This window comes from Buceros rhinoceros, unplaced genomic scaffold (assembly GCF_000710305.1).
Source record: "Buceros rhinoceros silvestris isolate BGI_N320 unplaced genomic scaffold, ASM71030v1 scaffold27482, whole genome shotgun sequence".
In the NCBI taxonomy this organism is placed as follows: Eukaryota; Metazoa; Chordata; class Aves; order Bucerotiformes; family Bucerotidae; genus Buceros; species Buceros rhinoceros.
Genome location: NW_010397552.1, coordinates 1,443 through 18,227, shown reverse-complemented (window position 1 = coordinate 18,227; position 16,785 = coordinate 1,443). Strand labels below are relative to the sequence as shown.

The following is a 16,785-nucleotide window of genomic DNA, read 5'->3' as shown; positions in this document are numbered from 1 at the left end:
TCGCCGGGCCTCGGGGCCGCCGGCGGAACTGCGGGTGGCTTTATAAAACCATCTGCTGGGGGAAAATGGGTCTGTTCCAGGCAGAGTCTGGGAGTTGCAGCGCAGGAGCAGAGGTTGTTCGGCCACTGGTTCCGCTACAGTGGATTTAAAAAGAGAAAATTAAGATTAAAAAGGCTTGAGATCTGCCTAATGACTCCATCGGGAGCCCGCGGTGCTTAAAAGGTTTATGCTCTTTCATTGAAAGCGGTTTAATGGAATAACAAGTGTAGAAGGTTCCCAAGAACATGATTTTTTGCTTTTCCGAGTGGCAATAAAAACCCGTTTGTTGTGAAATGCACTGAACAGCACTCAAAGCTACTGCCGTACGGACCGTGCCATCGCGCCTTGGCACGCACCTCCTAAGCGCATCCGCTGCCTCAGTTGCTGTGCTCCGTATGGCACCTGCTTGCTCTTGGGGTTTTAATACTTTTTATATCTACTGTTAAGGTTCTGTCTCCAGGTTTAATACACAGAGAGAAGAAGATGGGCTTATTACTATTGTTATTCGCTGGGTTTGTCTGGCCAAGCTGGATGTAAGGAACAGCCTGAGCTGACGTTTTCAGCTTTGTCTGTGATTCAGCAGTGCTGGAGGAAGGACACTTGGGTCAGTGGGACCTCGAGGAGTAGTGCTACGGAACAAGAGGAGAGAACTCTGTGTTTACGGGCACTGAAGCTAAACCGGCTGTACCCCACTCGCTCCCTGTAAAGCCGTGCCGTGAAAGCAGTTGTTCTCCCCCAAAGGGATGTTTGTAGGGGGTGTGTGGTGACAGGACAAACACTGTGTCTCAGCCTGCTTGTGTCCAGGTGTCCGTGTTCTTGGGGATGATTAATTGAGTAAAATTAAAGGGAAATTGCGAGGTGGAAGTTTTAACTTTGAAATACTGTATTTTCTCAGTTTATGTGTCTGTGCTAAGCTGCGGAGTAACCATATTTCTATTGCTTTTCAGCTATGAGAAACCTCCCCCAGGGCTAATTAAGGTTGGTATATAGAAGCAGGTTTTCAGTTGGAATGACATCTTTTCAGGATTCTTCTCCATTGCTTATGCTCAAATATTTGTGTAAAAATACCTTCCTTTCATAATGATCATTGCTTTTGCCTGATGTACATACCTAAGCCATAATCTCATGCTTTTAACCTAAAAAATACTGCTCTGCGTTGCACAGGCCGGTTTTAATTGTTACGTCTTGTTAGCAGGAAGAGGAGAAAGAAGTCTCTACTTGTCTGTTATGTTTTCATAAATATATTTTCTTAAATAAATAACTAAAATAAACAGGAAGGGGTGGAATTAATATGGCCATAAAGTTCAGACTGAAAAATTCAAGGGTGAGGGGAAAAAGAAAATCCTGTGATGCTGTTGAAAGGGTCAGGTGTTTTGGATCCTTTATGTGTTACAAGAAAAAGAAATTCACCGGGGAAGTACTAACCGAAGGCCTGCACAGTCGGAGTATTGATTTTTACAAAGTTAGACAAAAAGGTGGTTTTATTGTCCTTACCTTTGTCCGCAGGAGAATGAAACAAAACCAGAAGACTGCATTCCTGATGTCCCGGGCAATGAAAGCGCACGAGAGTTCCTGGCCCATGCCCCGACCAAAGGGCTGTGGATGCCGTTGGGAAAAGAAGTCAAAGTCATGCAGTGTAAGGCTGGACGTATTCCGGGTGTCGTCAGGTCTTCGTGTGGGCACCTATTGGCCCGGGGGAGGGCAGAATGTCCGTGGACGGGCGACAAGGTCCAGTAGATTGGCATCGTGTTGGTGGAAAAGCCACCAGTACCTTGGGGGCTGAAATAGCACTGTGTTTTGTGGACATTCAGCATAAGATTTGTATCTCTCTATTTGTTCTGGCAAACTGCAAATATTTTACATAAATATGGATCTAATAATATTTTGCATAAATGCGTTTGTGCTTTTGTTTCTTCCTCTGGTCTGGCTCAAAGGTGCAATTCACTGCTGCTTCTTTTTTTGAAGGTTGGAGGTGTAAACGTTACGGACACAGGACAGGAGATAAAGAATGCCCCTTCTTTATTAAAGGCAATCAGAAATTGGAGCAATTTAGAGTAGTGAGTACAAATACTGTAGTATCGTGGCTTGTGTTTTTTAATACTGATGATGCATTATCTTGTAAGTGAAGAGAAGCCTCTTAGATGATGGTTTATTAAGGACTTTTCCTCTGTCTCTAGTATAATATAGATGCCGAAAATCTCCTAATAAAGAAAAAGCTACAGATGTGGTTGGATGTTTGACTACTTTGCAGAAAATCTACTCTTCAAGAGGAAAATTAGTCATTTTTACATTTAAATTGGAAATCTTCAAGAACCTCTTTCAGCCATTATACTCAGGTTTTGTGATTAAAATGGCAACGTAACAAAAAATGTTTAGTCCAGCTTGAGCTGCCCACATTACAGCTGCTTCAGGCCTTCCGCCCTCCCTGTGAACAACCACATCGTGAAGCCTGTTGTCTAGGTCTGTAATCCGGTCGCTGTCTGTCAGGCTGATCTCTCCTACACCAGGCTGCGTCTCCGGTCTGCAGATCCCTTCTGCCTGCTCTCTCCAGCTTTTCCCGTTGCTCTGCATTGTTAACCTGTATTTCAAGCTTTCATCACTTTGTGTCTTACATCCTTATTTCTGTCCTTCAGAAATGTAATCCAGACTCGTTCTGTCCAGATTTTGGACAGAACTATTTTTAGCCCTTTCCCATGACCACATTTCCTCTGTTCTTCATTTTTGTTGTACCAAATCTTTGTGGTTTGTCCAAGGCCCTTCGTGGTGCATTCCCAACATCTTTCATTTCCCACTGACATTTTAATTCCCACCTCTGCCCAGCATCCGCTCTCTCCTCTCTGTTTTACTTGTTTGCTTAATCTTCCCACAGAAATGATGGGCCCATCTTTTTGCTGCATTCTTGCATGGCACGAACTGCCTGTAAATGTCTGCAAAGTTTATTTGCCATCTTCCTTCAGAGCTCTCTTTTGCTGCAGTGCCTGTTTAATTTAAAAATCACCGATTTAAGAACCAATAAAGGTAGTGCATAGCATGCTAGGGCAACTGCAACTGCATTATCCCTTTGTCTTATGTTCCTTGCTGCTGTATTCCTGTGTGGTTTTAGCCAGGTTTTTTAAAATACTCTGTAAGAGCACAGCTTGTTATTTTGAACTTCAGTATTCCACCTCTGTCTGGCTCTTCCTAGAGCAGATGTATGGGGTTCTCCTAGTTAACTGGGTTGCTTTGGTTTATTTTTGTAGGAAATACAACAGTCAGTGATGAATACTTTTATTTACCAACACTGGATTTTCTGTTTTCCACTTTAAAAGGCACACGAAGATCCAATGTACGATATAATAAGGGAGAATAAACGTCATGAGAAAGAATTGAGGTAAGTGCCTCTCTGTAGTAAACTGCTTTTTCAGTTTGGTTTTAATTTTGACAACATGATACTGGTGAGGAGATGAAATTTTGCTATAAGCTACCCTTACCAACTCAACATTTTGAAGGCAGTTTCTTTATGTAGGCAGAGGTTAACACACTTCTGCTTTCTCAATAATCAGGAGTATTTCCTACCTTTCTAACTCTAACAGCTTCTATGTTTTTTCCCAAAACAAAGTTTAAAGCAGAATTATATTCATTTATGCCATAATATTCAAGTACTTGAGTTTAATTTTGATTTTGGCCAAAAAAAATTTTGATTTTTTTTTTCACCGAGGTGTTTTCTAGGAGAGCTAGAAAGGATTCTCATTCACATTTTTTTAAACTCAGGATACAGCAACTGAAGCAGCTCCTGGAGGACTCTACCTCAGAAGATGATGATGATACCAGTGATGACAGCGATGAGGATGATGAAGATAGCAGCAGCTCCACTTCCTCAGGATGTAGAGATAAACACAAGAAAAAAAAGAGAAAGAAGGAAAAGAAAAAAAAAGAAAAGAAGAAGAAAAAAAAGAGAAAGCGTAAATCGTCTAAATCAAATGTGAAGTCAGAGTCTGACTGACAGCAGTGAGCTGCTGCAGGCTCCTTGATCCCTCCTGTGAATTGCAAGGAAAGATCCGAAGAAAGGAAGAAACCACCAGAAAGGGCTTCGTCAAACTCTGAACGTACAGATGGATGCACAGAGCAGCCTGCACTGGCTGTCCTTTCTGCCCCCTCCAGCGCTGCAGCCAGAGAGGAGAAAACTGCATTAAACAACCCTCAACCAACCATATCTCTACACCCTAAAACCTATGCTGAGGGTCATCTGTCGTGGTCAGCTTGACGCTCTGCATTGCCACACGTGGCTACCAGCAGAAGGCGGTGACTACCGAGGCACTGCCACCAGCTCTGCAGAATTAGCAGACTGTCGAAGTGTCTTTTCCCCATGAAGTTACTTTCTTCTGCACGAAGCCTCACTGGAAGAGGACTGCAGCTTGCACTGTGCAGAGTGCTGACACCTCACAGTCAGCGCTTGTCACGAGCAGGTTGTACTGCGGGGTTTTTTCCTCTGCTCACTGCCTACATGCTGACGTTCAGTGTACTTGTACTGGCAGCTCGGGAAATAAAGAGCACTGATGAAGGGCAAAAAAGTTAATCGAGGGGATTTACTTTAGAAAGAAGTTGCAGCGTCAGCAAGACTTGGGGTTTTTTGTGTGTAGCAAAATCTCCACGTCCTCACCATTAATACGCACAGTTCTGCAACACCTAAAGCGTTCTCCAAACCATGGGAGCGGAGCTGAGTGTGATGATGTTAGAAGTTCAGCTTCAGTTTTAGTAATTTAAACGTGAGAAATGAAGAAGATTGATTTCTACATACTTCATCAGTATCAGTTGTTTTGATACATTTGAGGGGTTAATTTTCCTTTTAAAAAGGCTTTGGGAAATAAATTCCAACTTTATTAGAATTATTTTATGTAGTAATATTTTATGAATCATCCCCCAAGAACATAAACAAAGTAGTTTTCAACTATGTGCATGTGAGCCACCGAACAGTAGTAAAGAACTGGTATGTACTTAATTGACCTTGTAGAGTGACCACACTTCTCTTTTAAATTGAGGAAAAAAAGAATGATAAAGCTCTGACATGAGCAGAATGAACATTAACAGTGGTATCAAGGAACCATCACCTAAAATGCATTTAGATTATTTTTTTTCCTCCTGAGAGCTTTGGAAAAAGGAGAACAGAGAAAAGAATACATTAAAATGTGTTTTCTCCCTCCTACATGTCTGAGAGTCATTTAGTAAAAATAACCCCATTCCTTGCCAGTCATTGGCAGTATGTTCTGGGGAAAAATGATGTAGTCAGGGCCTACTTAGAAAAACATTCTTTATTCCCAGAGCTTGAACATGGAGTTGTGTTTTATCCTCCAAAGTTATGTTTTATCCTAGCAGGTCTCCTCGTGATGGGGTTTACTGGTGACTCCTGATAATTCCCTCTATTGGCATCATCATCAAATTCAAAGCTCCCGGCTCCTTCACCAGTAAAAGGTCTAACAGCTGGAATAGTACGAGGGGATTTATTGTGGACTGATGTCCTGCCTTGCCCCATTTTAGTCCATCACCATCCTTAGTCCATCATCCCATTCCTTGTTAGGGGGTCCTACCAGGGTTACTATTGGAACAAATCAAGAAAAATACCATAAAAAACCATTAACTTAAATGCAACTTAAGAGTTTGTTTTGAGATACCAAGTCACAGTTCTATGCTGGACTGAAGGTCTCTTTAGAGCAGTCCCTTTTTCCAGTCGCAGACCGTAGCAGATGCTCCTCTGCAGCAGAGCAGTGCAAACCCCACTGGTAACACTTCCATTACTTCACCTGTCTCAGCCTCTACTGCTTGTACTGCAGGTACTCCAAATCATAGGTTTAGTTTGGTATTTAGTAGCTTGAATATTTTTTTTTTACATCTAGTCACTTCCTCTGAACTCTGCAGTATCCTTCAGCAAGGAATACTAGAGATGAATGATTAGTGAAAAGCCTAATTTGCTCTACTCTTTTCATTTCATACATCCTCATTCTTGCAGTGGGAGGCATGTGAAGAACTGGGTCCTGTTTGCTCCCTACGCCCCCACCACCCCCGCTGTATCATTCCCAGTTGTGTGAATCTCTCTCCCATCCCCTACATAAAGCCAGTTTCAAAATCACAGCTAGCAGTTCTGGAGGAGAAGCTCTTGCCGTGCTGGCTGCAGCCAGTGCTAGAGCATCAAGAATCACAATTCCTTGTATCCTTCAGCATTCTGAACAGCGCTGTGTCATCGGTTTATAGTCTCGCTGACGGAGGTGGCCAGTGGCAGTGAGTCAGTCAGGGGAACCTGAGGACTTTGTTCTTCCTGGGTATCCCTGTAGCTGGCATGACAGTGAGCAGGGTTTTTCCCCTTGGCTCCTGTCTTCCATCGTTTGATTTTAATAGAAGGCCCTGTAATTAATCTTTTTAACAGAAGGGAGAAAACAGGACATTGTAAAAGGGAAATCTTCATGCTATCCACGTGCTACCAAATTGAGAATTAAAATACAGAATTAAAACCTGTCAAGCCAGCAGAACCCACCAGCTCCACTTCAGTGATTGCACGACTCTGCAACAAGAGGATTTAGTTAGCTGTGAATAATGATTTTGAAATTCTGAGTCACCAACAGTGAGTCTGCCATACTGGGAGCTCTGTGCAGTCTCAGCAGCTTCTAAGGTTTGTTACTGGTGTGCCAAGCAGCAAACGGATTCTTCAGCTGCCCTCCAGCAGATGCTGCAGGAAGCACATGAAAACCTCAAAGGCGACGCAGTGGTGCTACAGTTAGAAGGTCCCCACGCTGCCAGCACTGCAGTTAGTCATCACTGGGGAGTCCAGCTGCAGTGACAGCACAGGCTGACACATATGTGCCTCTGTCACTAGAATCTCAAGTAGCCCTGCAGCTGGTTACCTGCATGAACAACAAGAGCCTGGACTTCAATCCACAGCCTTTTAAAATACAGTTTGTACTTCGTGCTGCTGAGTGAAGAAAAGCCGATTGAAGATTCAGTTTTATGGTCACACGAGTAATGCTGTCGGAGCAGAGTACACCACATACAACATAACCCAAGAAGTATCTCTGGAGCTCTAGAACTGTCATGCACAATACTTTAAGCATTGGTGCTGATTCAGAGCACAGAATATTAAGCAATATAGTCTAAAATAATATTTGTTTTCGGACCAAGAGGTGTCTAAACACTCCTACTGCTTCTCCCTCACACATTCCTGTGAGCCAGCATCACCAGGCCCTAAATTGCTTCTTAGGTCTGGGTAGAAAGCACACTGACCAATGTCCTACATCACCACTTAGTCTTCAAGTTTAAGAGATTCTGCAGCTCATTCTCCCCACCAGAATAAAGTCTGTGCCCCTCTAAGAGCAGCACATTCCTGTATTAGATATCCAGGAGCAGTACTGCTATATTCACAGAGTATTCAAGCTCCATGCTTGAAGTAATTCCCTCCCTCCTTTTATTCTTCAAGGCTCTGATGCAGAGCTTTTGTGCAGCACAAAAGCCAAATAGGAATTTGTATTCCTTAGTTCCTTGCAGAGCTCAGGGTAGAGAAGAAATAAATCTTGACCTCAGTGTTAAATTGGATCCTTCCCCTAACAGCTTGGGGTAAAGGCTGTAATTACAGCAGCTCTTTAGCAAGAGGGAAAGTGCTATTAAAAATAATAGAAAGATCAAGGATCAGTTGGGAATTGAAGGAAACCTCAATACTCCTCACTGAGAAAAAACAGCGTAACCTCAGCTACAGGTCAGACTAGTAATAGGTAGGTACAAAATTTAAAACCCAGCCTCAGGATATGCTGCTTTTCTCCACGTAGGTTACTCTAGGGCGCAGACAGAATAAGAACATTGAGAGAGGAGGCAGAAGACAAGTCCTGTCTGTCCATTCCCTTTAGCACAGAAAACCTGGAGGAGTGAGTTTGTGCATTATACAGTTTCCCTGCCTTTTTCACTCGCACTGTCACTTTGGGAATCACCCGAGAATGTCAGTATCCTGTTTATTCTTCTCACATGGTGACACTGGCTTTCGCAGACATGGAAACAATCACACATTTGAGCTATCCACCTCATCTAGATCAGTCTATTTCCAGCATTCGTAAGATGGCTCAGCGGAGACCTAGTTTTATCATCTTAGTTCTGTAGAGACTTTTCTGTAGTGAGTTGCCCAGGACAGTATCAACTGTTACAGAAGTCAGTGTGAAGTTAGGGAACAGAGCACATCACTGCTGTAAAAACTTCTGTTTCACCTTCAAAGTCCATCTTTCCAGCTCAGAGTCCATCTCCAGGGTCTCCATAAAGGACTCCTAAAAGCCTCCACAGAAAAAGATGGGGAGGGGGACGCATCACATCAACTCAGTGCTTTACTTTAGTTTTACTCCTCAACCATGGATTTCAAGACAGTAAGATCTGAGGAACTGCCTTTAAACTTCAGGTCAGTGCTTGCCTCAATACAGCTTTAACTATATTCCCTCACACTGACAACAACAAATCCAGACAAAAATCCAGCTGACAGAAGAGAATCTTGTACCTACAACCACATCATGTAGACAAACTGACTGTGAGATGGCACTGACAGGCTTTACAAACTCTGCTGAGCTTAAGAATAGGGCAGCAGTAAGTGGTGGTGATGCCATTATAGGGTTTGGTACATCCCTATCACAAACTTTTTTGCTTTCCTGTATAGATGGAATACAAGAAGTCTGAGTGCAATTCTATTAAATTTATTATTTAAATAGTGGATGTGCTAGTTGTAAAACAGTGACTTTAGTGTTAAATACTTAATTCCATTTTAATCGTGTCCTCAGTCTTTACAGTGCTACTTCTTACCCTCTAGGAGTGCACAGCAACTTACAAAATATACAAGAGGATAACCACCGAGTTTTGGATTTATGCGAGCTTCAATACATGTTTCCCCTCCTGCCCAAATATTTGCAGTTATTTTCTCTTATAGAGGGACTTTCTTGTTGCATGCCCTAAAGAAAAAAAAAGAGATTAAGGTATACATTATTAGGAGGGAGAATGCATGTCAAGCTGCTTCTAAAGAAAGACTAGACATCAGTGACCACGTTTCCTACTGCAGGAGAAGACACGAGTGGCTGGTACTAGAACTATGTACTCAGCTTCCCAGGCAGGATGCATTCTGCAGGAGCGCTGCTGGACTGCAGAGTATCCCAGTGTTAGACAGATAAGGGTTCCAGATGAAACTCATTGCATGTTTTCAGCATGCTGAAACATTGTTGAATGCATCCATGAAACACCAGCTATTTCTGGGACAACTAATCCTGACATAATACTTATGTGAGTTCTCTGGATTCTTTTCCTACAAAGAATCAGCAGTTAAAGGTTTAACACTGATGTTCAATAATCTGACTTCAGCACCAATGCCAGTTTTGACTAGTGAGATGCTTCAGTCTAAGTTTTTGACCTTTCAAATACATGGAATTACCATCCTCTGTTTAATGTATAAGAAAGAGATGGTCTTTGGCTAACCGACTGAATAGTCAAGTTAGCTTTACTGTGCCAGCCTGTTCTTTTCCAGGAGGAACTCTGATCTGACTACTACATAGTCAGTACTTCTATGTACTGACCCTTTGCAGCATAAGCTTTTCAGACTCCCCCACAAATACACAAAAGCAGATTTGTTACTGAACACACTCATTTCCCCTTACATTGCTTTTCTCATCTTTCTCCATAGCATGAAGTCCCTATTCCATAAACCTGGAGTTTAAGAATTATCTATGTGTAGAAGAAATACCGGTGTACCAACCTTTGCGTACGCTGCTTCTAGGCATCTCCCACACTACTTCTTCCACCTCACGCCTTGTGTCTCTGCGTTTTGAAGGTGGCTTGCTTAGTCTTTTCTTCTTTGGTTTAACCAAAGGTGGGCAACCTAAATAGTGAGATACAGCTGGTGTTACTTCTCCAGAGTAAAGTCTTAGAGCAAATTTAAGCTTGACTTTCCTCAATTGGTCTGTGGTGGTCCTCTTTCTCCCTTCCCTCTACGTGTCCACTTTAGTGGTGAATAAAACCGCACGACATATGTCAAGCAACATTCTTGTACATCTACAATATTCAATTTAACCATAATTCTGGATGCACTGTACTTTGGGTCATAATGGGGATAGGTGTTAATGTGGCAGAAAAAGAACGCAGTGTGAGGTGGGTAATTCTGCTCTGGTTCACTTTGTGTTCAAGACTAGTTGATCACTGCCCACGTGACACAACTCACCCGTTGTCTGAAGAACTGAGCTTTTTAAAGACCTGTTAAATTACACACTGTAGGTACACAGTTCAAGAAGTTAAATGTCACATACGATATTACAGCCAAAGCAGCACATCTTGTTTAACCTAATCCTCTTACTTTGAGAGCACTTAAATGCAAGGTTTATTTGAAGAAACACATCCTGACATAAGCAGTATATTTAGAAGGATGTAATTTTACTAGCTCTTCTGAAGCATCCATTGGCATGAACAGCATTCATAAGAAACTGATTCTGCTTTCTAATACTGAATGTGATACCTTCTTCAAACTACACAGGCTGGAGAACAGCAAGAGAAAGCAGGGAGTAACACTAAGGCCAGACATCCTCAGTACACCACACCATCTGTGACTCAGAGATATGCTGAAAGTTAAAGGTAACAATTTTTAGAACTATTTTATTATTATGAATTGTTTAAGGAGCTAAGAACAGTGCTGCTGAAGTGTAGCATTTTCAGCTTTTATAGAGCAGGCTAGCAGAAAACTCCCCACAGTGTTTTGAAGAAGTCTGTGGATACAAAAGGTAGAAATCCCAAACCCTGACGTGCTCAAGCAGGAAAACAAAGCAGAGAGAGAACTTTAAGGAATGCACTCTAAAGAATAGTCTCCTGGGCTGCTGACACAGGAAACCTGATGTGTATTATCACTGAACTGAAGCAAAGCAAGTCATCAGCCTGTTCTGAAGATGGCTTCACACCCTGTAACCCAAGAGCCTGATCCTGTGATACTTGAGAGCACGTGACCTAGGAAAGTAGCAATAGTCAAGACTATGGCAAATTCTACAGTTGTTCCAACAGCAGTTACACTAAAACACCCTTGAGGAGCATCTAGAAACAGAGCTGAACTCCAAGTAGGCCTTGATGGTAAAGAGCAGACATTCTGCTTCAGGAGGAGAGGAAACTGTCTAGCTGTGATTGTTCATCTTAACCACATCAAGATGATTTGCCCTCAGACATCCTGTAGCAACAGTGGGGCAACTCTTGGTTCATGCTCATGTTTCTGGCCCATCACACATGGCTTCCTATATATTCTGCTCGTCAAGATCAAGAACTACCACTACCTGTGCACTCAAGTAGCATTATCTGGATAAAGAATTAATACTGTAGTTTCTGGCCGTAGCGATTTTGCACAATTAAGGGCTTTGCTTGGCCACATCGAAGCATTTGATGCTTTGATTTCCCATGGTACCTTAAAAAAGAAGCTATAATGCATCCTCACTCACATGTTTGAGCAGGATATAAATATACCCTGAGATTTCACCAGTATCAGAACAATAAGAATTAGTTTTATTATCCTATCCAGATACCCTAAGCTGGCTGTTTGGTATCATATCCTTTTGAATGTCCCTGAAGTACAGCAATACACTACTAGAGGAAATAAATTGTACCTTGTTCTTTGCTCTTGGCTGGGGGTGAGAGACTACCACGTACTTCGCTGGTAAATTTGGGTTTGGCACCACTTCTAATCCAATACTCTTCAGGTGATATCCCCATGTCCTCCCTTGACAGCCTTCCTAATAAATCAAAAAAGAGTTGACTTAAGGTCAGTGCTTAGTTTTGCTGATGTTAATGTACTGGTTGATCCACAGGTCAGATTGAGTTGCTAGCTTTGCATTCTAACCCTAAGAGTCTATTAAAATAAAAACATTTCTTCTGGAGACCACACTTGACAGAAATTAAAAGCTGCTTTAAGACCACAGATTTTGTACAAAGAAAATGAAGTTGAAGAACACTGAGCCTGTTATTAGATCACCCTGTCGGAGATGCCTTTCACAAGACAAAACCACACTGCACAGCAGCCTTACTGAAGTAGCCACATAACCCGTTACGAACCTGACTGGTAACTCTGCTTACTCCCAGTTCAGATGACCCCAGTTTCTACTGATATCTACCTCTAATAAAATGCTCTTTCCCAGGTCAAATTTAATACAGTTTCACAGTGATTTTATGAAAATACAGCAAAATTTTGTTGCTCACAGTAAGAGAGCAGCAGCTACAATACAAAAATAAAAATGCATTGACTCCTCTTCTGCAGAGAAGTTACACGGGATTGTAACACATTTAATTAATCCTATTCAATCCACCTAACCTGGGCCTGTGATGGGAAAGTCAGAACGCTTCTATAAACTTAAATGCAGAGTTTCCAAGATTGTAAGCACCAGTACATGTGTAGTTCAAATGAGCTTAAGCTTTTCAAGTTAATAAACGGCCACAAATGTCAGAAAGCCAGGACTATCAGTTCTGACTCAAAGAGTTTTCACAAAATCCTCTGCTGGTTGTGAAGATGCAGAATCCTGTTGCAATAAATAAAAAAATCGCAGCAACCCCCCTCTGCCTCAACAAAATATTCTGCAGTGCTTCTGGCTGTAAGCCAAACCTGAAGCTGCAACACTCCCTCATCTTCCCACTGGTTCAAATTACAACCTGCAGCTGCAGTTCGGTGGGTCTGGTGTGTGTTAAGCAGCACTTTGACCTTCAGCAGTTCTCTTACCTCCCAAGAATTTCCGCAGCATCATTCGCTGGTGTTCGAGTCCTTCTCTTTTTGCCATAGGCCTCTTTCTTCCACAGAAATACCCGTAGTCACTGTAAACAATTTCATCTTGTTCCTTCTCCTTTGGCTTGTAAACTACACCAATGTTGTCACCAAGTGCGATCCTCGTTTTTATTTTCTCTTGAGCAGGCCAGCCTATTAAATGAGATGGAATAGCATTTTTTGGTGGTTTCCAAAGTACCCTCTGGCCAACTTGGTAGAAACTTCCTTTAGGTGTCAAGATCCCATATGGAGTGGCTTCTTGAAAGAAATATTCAACTTCATCCATGTCGTCATCATCATCATCCTCATCTTCCTCCTCGTCCTCTCCATATTCATCCTCCTCTTCTCCCCTCACAGAGCATTCTTCAGAGTCCTCCATCTCTGATGCACTCTTAGCCTCTTTTTTCTTGAGAGAATTGATTTTGTTCTGACTGGAAGATCTAGGAAGTGCTCCCAGACTCCTACCTTTTGTGGAAGCCTCTTTAGTCCTCACAGCAGAGGAGTTTTTAACATCTTGGTCATTCAAGGTGTTCATCTGCTCCCTCCTTACCACTTCATCTCCATTAAGGGACCCGCTACTTTTAATTTTCTCTTTCTGCAAGCCCTCTGTACTTTTCTGGAACGTATACATGCTTTTCTGAAGCACATAGTCAGGGACAAAATAAGACACTGGGGCATTGTCAATTGATGAGCCTTCCTCTCTAGAGGACATGTCATCAGAAGAAAGACTGAGTACACTTTGACGTTTCCTTTGTGGCACGCAAAGGTCATAGTTGTACTTTGTGTCCATGCTGTCCAAACAAGCCAGCCAGCTGTTAGAGGGAACAAACTTCTCAGCTGATTCGTCACACCAAATACTTTTATCTGTTTGACTTTCATTGTGGCTCAGATTCAGCTTTTTCTGCTGAAAACTCAAGTCGCTCATTACCTCCATACCGGATGGAAGCAGTCCTGCTTGTTGAACAAAGCCGGGCTCTTCCTGAGAAGGTTTTGAGCCTGTAGCTTTTTTAGAGCTAGATTTCTTAGCTACCACCACATCCTGTCTTACCACTGGCTGATCTATGCTCACAGGTCTTGCCAGCTCTGTGATTTGCACTACCACGGTTTCACCTGGGGGGGATTTTCCTCCTTGACTTGTATTCCCCTGCTTTTCTGCATCCAGCTTCACTTCATTATTTTGGACCTCTTTTTCTTGCACAGTTTCGACGCCCTGCTTTGAGGCGAGAACAGCTTTTCTGTCATCTAAGGAAGCTCCTGGCACCATTTTCTCCCCTTCATGAGGGCCATATATCATTCCTTCACATGAGCTAACAGAAAACAAGTCACGTGGCACTATATTCTCCGGGACTGGTTTACCACTTGCCACATCATACAACGGGATAGTTTCTTTAAAGGACTTCCACAGCTGAATGGCTGGAGAGCCATTTCCATACTCTATCCTCACTTCTTCCTTCTCAAAGGCATAGCTTCCAGTAGGAAGATTTCTATACTGTGTGGAGCTGGAAGGGCTCTTGTTATGAAACTCCCTGTCTACCACAGTGGAAGACCCAGATGAATCTGGTTTCTCTGAAGTACTTTCAGTCTCTGTACCTATACCAGAAGAAACACAGGCCAGATTTCCTGCATCACAGCCTTTCGTCTCTGCGCGGAGATCCTGATGCTTTTTCTGCTTGTTTTCAGGCTGTCTGGGATCCGTCTGCGTTTCTTTTGTCTCCATTTTTTTCCCAGAGGTACTATAGTGTCTAAATCTTGTTGCATGATAAAACACAGGGGAAGGTGGGGGACCATTAAAATAAGGCCTTCTGTTAACTCTTGTATGCGCTGGATGCTGTGGTACAAAATATCCAGGGTACTCATGGAGCGCAACGGAATAAAATGGAAAATACGGATTTCCGCTTCTGAAGCCTGGACATTGGGGATAAACAGAGTAAAGACAAATACATCTTCTTCCAGCAATAAGTGATTCTGATTAATACTTGCGTGTATACACAGGGACAGCTACAAGATCGGGCACACAGGTGGGTAAAATGCTCCACCTGTCAACACTCAGAAGCAAATCCAGTGCAGAGACCCAGAGAGAGCTTATGAGGGTGTCTACAGTTTAACCAGAGCTTGAATGTATTCCCTGAACCTTCACCAATTCTGTACCTTTTTTCTGTTTTATGGACTGCGCTACAGCGCTGTCTCTGAAGACAACAGGTCCAGATAGAAGTGAACGTGGGTAACCCACTCACAAACTGTATCTAACAGTGTGGCTTATGTGTGGAGGTTGAAGTTTCTCTTTCTCCATACCAACAACATATGCAGGGAGCTCATATATACACACGTATTAATTGCTAGGCATATCCTAGAGCTCTGTATCTGTGGGATAACCATTACTCCATATTTTATATCTATGTAATTAGTTATTATTTTAATATCAGTTTCCACCCTCCAGAAACAGAGGCAGCTACACATTTAACTAACACTTAATAAATCAGATCTTCGACGACTACAACAGGACAGTAACTCTACCTTAAGCTCCCAAAAAGCTCATTAACAGACACCCATTTGTTCCCCCCTACTCCAGCAGTAACTTACTAAGCAAAGCTACTCCAGGCAGCTCTCGTTACCTTACCTGGAGCAGGTACACAGTACGGACTGTACGCGTGACCGAGGTACCATGGATTTGGAAAAGGCTGCTGTGCTGTTGGCTGCGCGTAAAAGAAGGGTCTTGTGTGGTTGGTGGAATATGATCCATTCTCCGAAGCTGAGGCAGTATTCATTTTTTCTCAAACACTGGAAGAAATCAACAATAAGGATGAACCACTTTAAAAACTGTGACCTAGTGGTTTCCATGCTCTGTCAGAATTCAGCAGACATTCTTCTCCCAGACCAACAAAACCAGCATTTTCCAGAAGAAAAGCACAAGAAAGTAGAAAACTGACATGACCATCAAGGTCAAATATTTCAGTTCACCTTTACTAATCAACCCTTTATACACAGCTGTTAACATTAGTACTTCAAACCAGCCTTTAACACATTTTAAAGACACACTACAGTCGCAGGACCAGTAACTTCAACGTAGTCTTGTGTGCACACATCCATTTAAGTATTGTTCCAGCCAGTTAAAAACTGGTTCAGCCCTCAGCCAATTAGCCTTGAGTAAGAGACCTCAAAAAAAAAAAAGCAACAGAAGGCTTCATACAAGTAGAAGTGTGGTGCTTCATGAAGAGAACACTTCCTAAACCAACACATACATTGCATTTGAGGTCACAATAAAAGCTCTATTAATTCAATATTTGCACTTCACAACGTACTTAATAATGACTGACATGATACACCAAATATTTCAGTGACACCATGCTTCCTGTGCTTAAACTAATAGTCCAAAAAAGAGAGCAAAATCCATATACGCAGGTTCATATTCAAAGCCATACAAAGTTTACACGACAGAGCTTCTCCCTACACTTACACACTCCCTCAGTTACCTCCTCCACCACATTCAGTCCATCCCAACCGATGCGGGCACTACAGCTCTGCCACACACAGAACTCAGAGAGCACAGACAGTCTAGTGACTACACAGAGAAAAGGCAGCTCAGCTCTTCGGAGGGCTTAGGCACTGCAAAGTTACAGGAAAACAAAACCCCCGGAGGATTCCCGACCTGTGACAAGCTAGCACACGGTTCAGCCTAGAGTTTCAGAAAGCTTTCAGGAGCGCTGGAGCCCTCTGCAGTTTCCATCTAGAAGAGCCCGTCCAGCAGCAAAAGCCGACAGGCTGCCCTCGCTCTCCCAGGCCAAAGCTCCCAGAATTTTTGACCTTTGAGAGAGAAAACAACGTAGGGAAGGAAAAAAAAAAACCACAAACCACCCAGAACAACCCCCCCTCAAAAGCTACACTATTCCCACCCCATTAGAGCCCCTCAAAGCTAAGGTCCATGCTGCTGCTCACAGCCCAGCAAGAAACTACCCCCCTCCCCAGCTCACCCTCTTTATAGGGGGCAG

General features: G+C 42.7%; 2 protein-coding genes across 2 annotated transcripts; one reads left to right on the top strand and one right to left on the bottom strand.

Moving 5' to 3' along the window:
* Nucleotides 1–986: 986 nt before the first annotated feature.
* RP9 (retinitis pigmentosa 9 (autosomal dominant)) lies at nucleotides 987–4,021 on the top strand (the record flags this gene model as incomplete). The annotated part of the gene is made up of 5 exons (XM_010146305.1): nucleotides 987–1,017; nucleotides 1,546–1,675; nucleotides 2,005–2,096; nucleotides 3,348–3,409; nucleotides 3,790–4,021. Coding segments are annotated over 5 exons (547 nt in total), but the record flags the coding sequence as incomplete, so codon positions are not given.
* A 5,281-nt stretch (nucleotides 4,022–9,302) lies between these two features.
* Nucleotides 9,303–15,564, bottom strand: LOC104502341. Its single transcript, XM_010146304.1, has 5 exons — nucleotides 15,417–15,564; nucleotides 12,758–14,704; nucleotides 11,655–11,780; nucleotides 9,776–9,898; nucleotides 9,303–9,328 (listed from the first exon to the last, which is right to left on the bottom strand). Exons 1-5 carry the CDS (start codon nucleotides 15,562–15,564, stop codon nucleotides 9,303–9,305), a joined length of 2,370 nt encoding a protein of 789 aa, XP_010144606.1.
* Nucleotides 15,565–16,785: the final 1,221 nt, after the last annotated feature.

Excerpts from the sequence above, each read along its gene's own strand:
- LOC104502341 (XM_010146304.1), bottom strand. The coding sequence starts at position 15,564 with ATGAATACTGCCTCAGCTTCGGAGAATGGATCATATTCCACCAACCAC. Across the intron at positions 14,705-15,416 it reads GTACTGTGTACCTGCTCCAG|GCTTCAGAAGCGGAAATCCG; the intron begins GTAAGGTAACGA and ends CCCAATGTCCAG. Across the intron at positions 9,899-11,654 it reads AGCCAAGAGCAAAGAACAAG|GTTGCCCACCTTTGGTTAAA; the intron begins GTACAATTTATT and ends CTCACTATTTAG.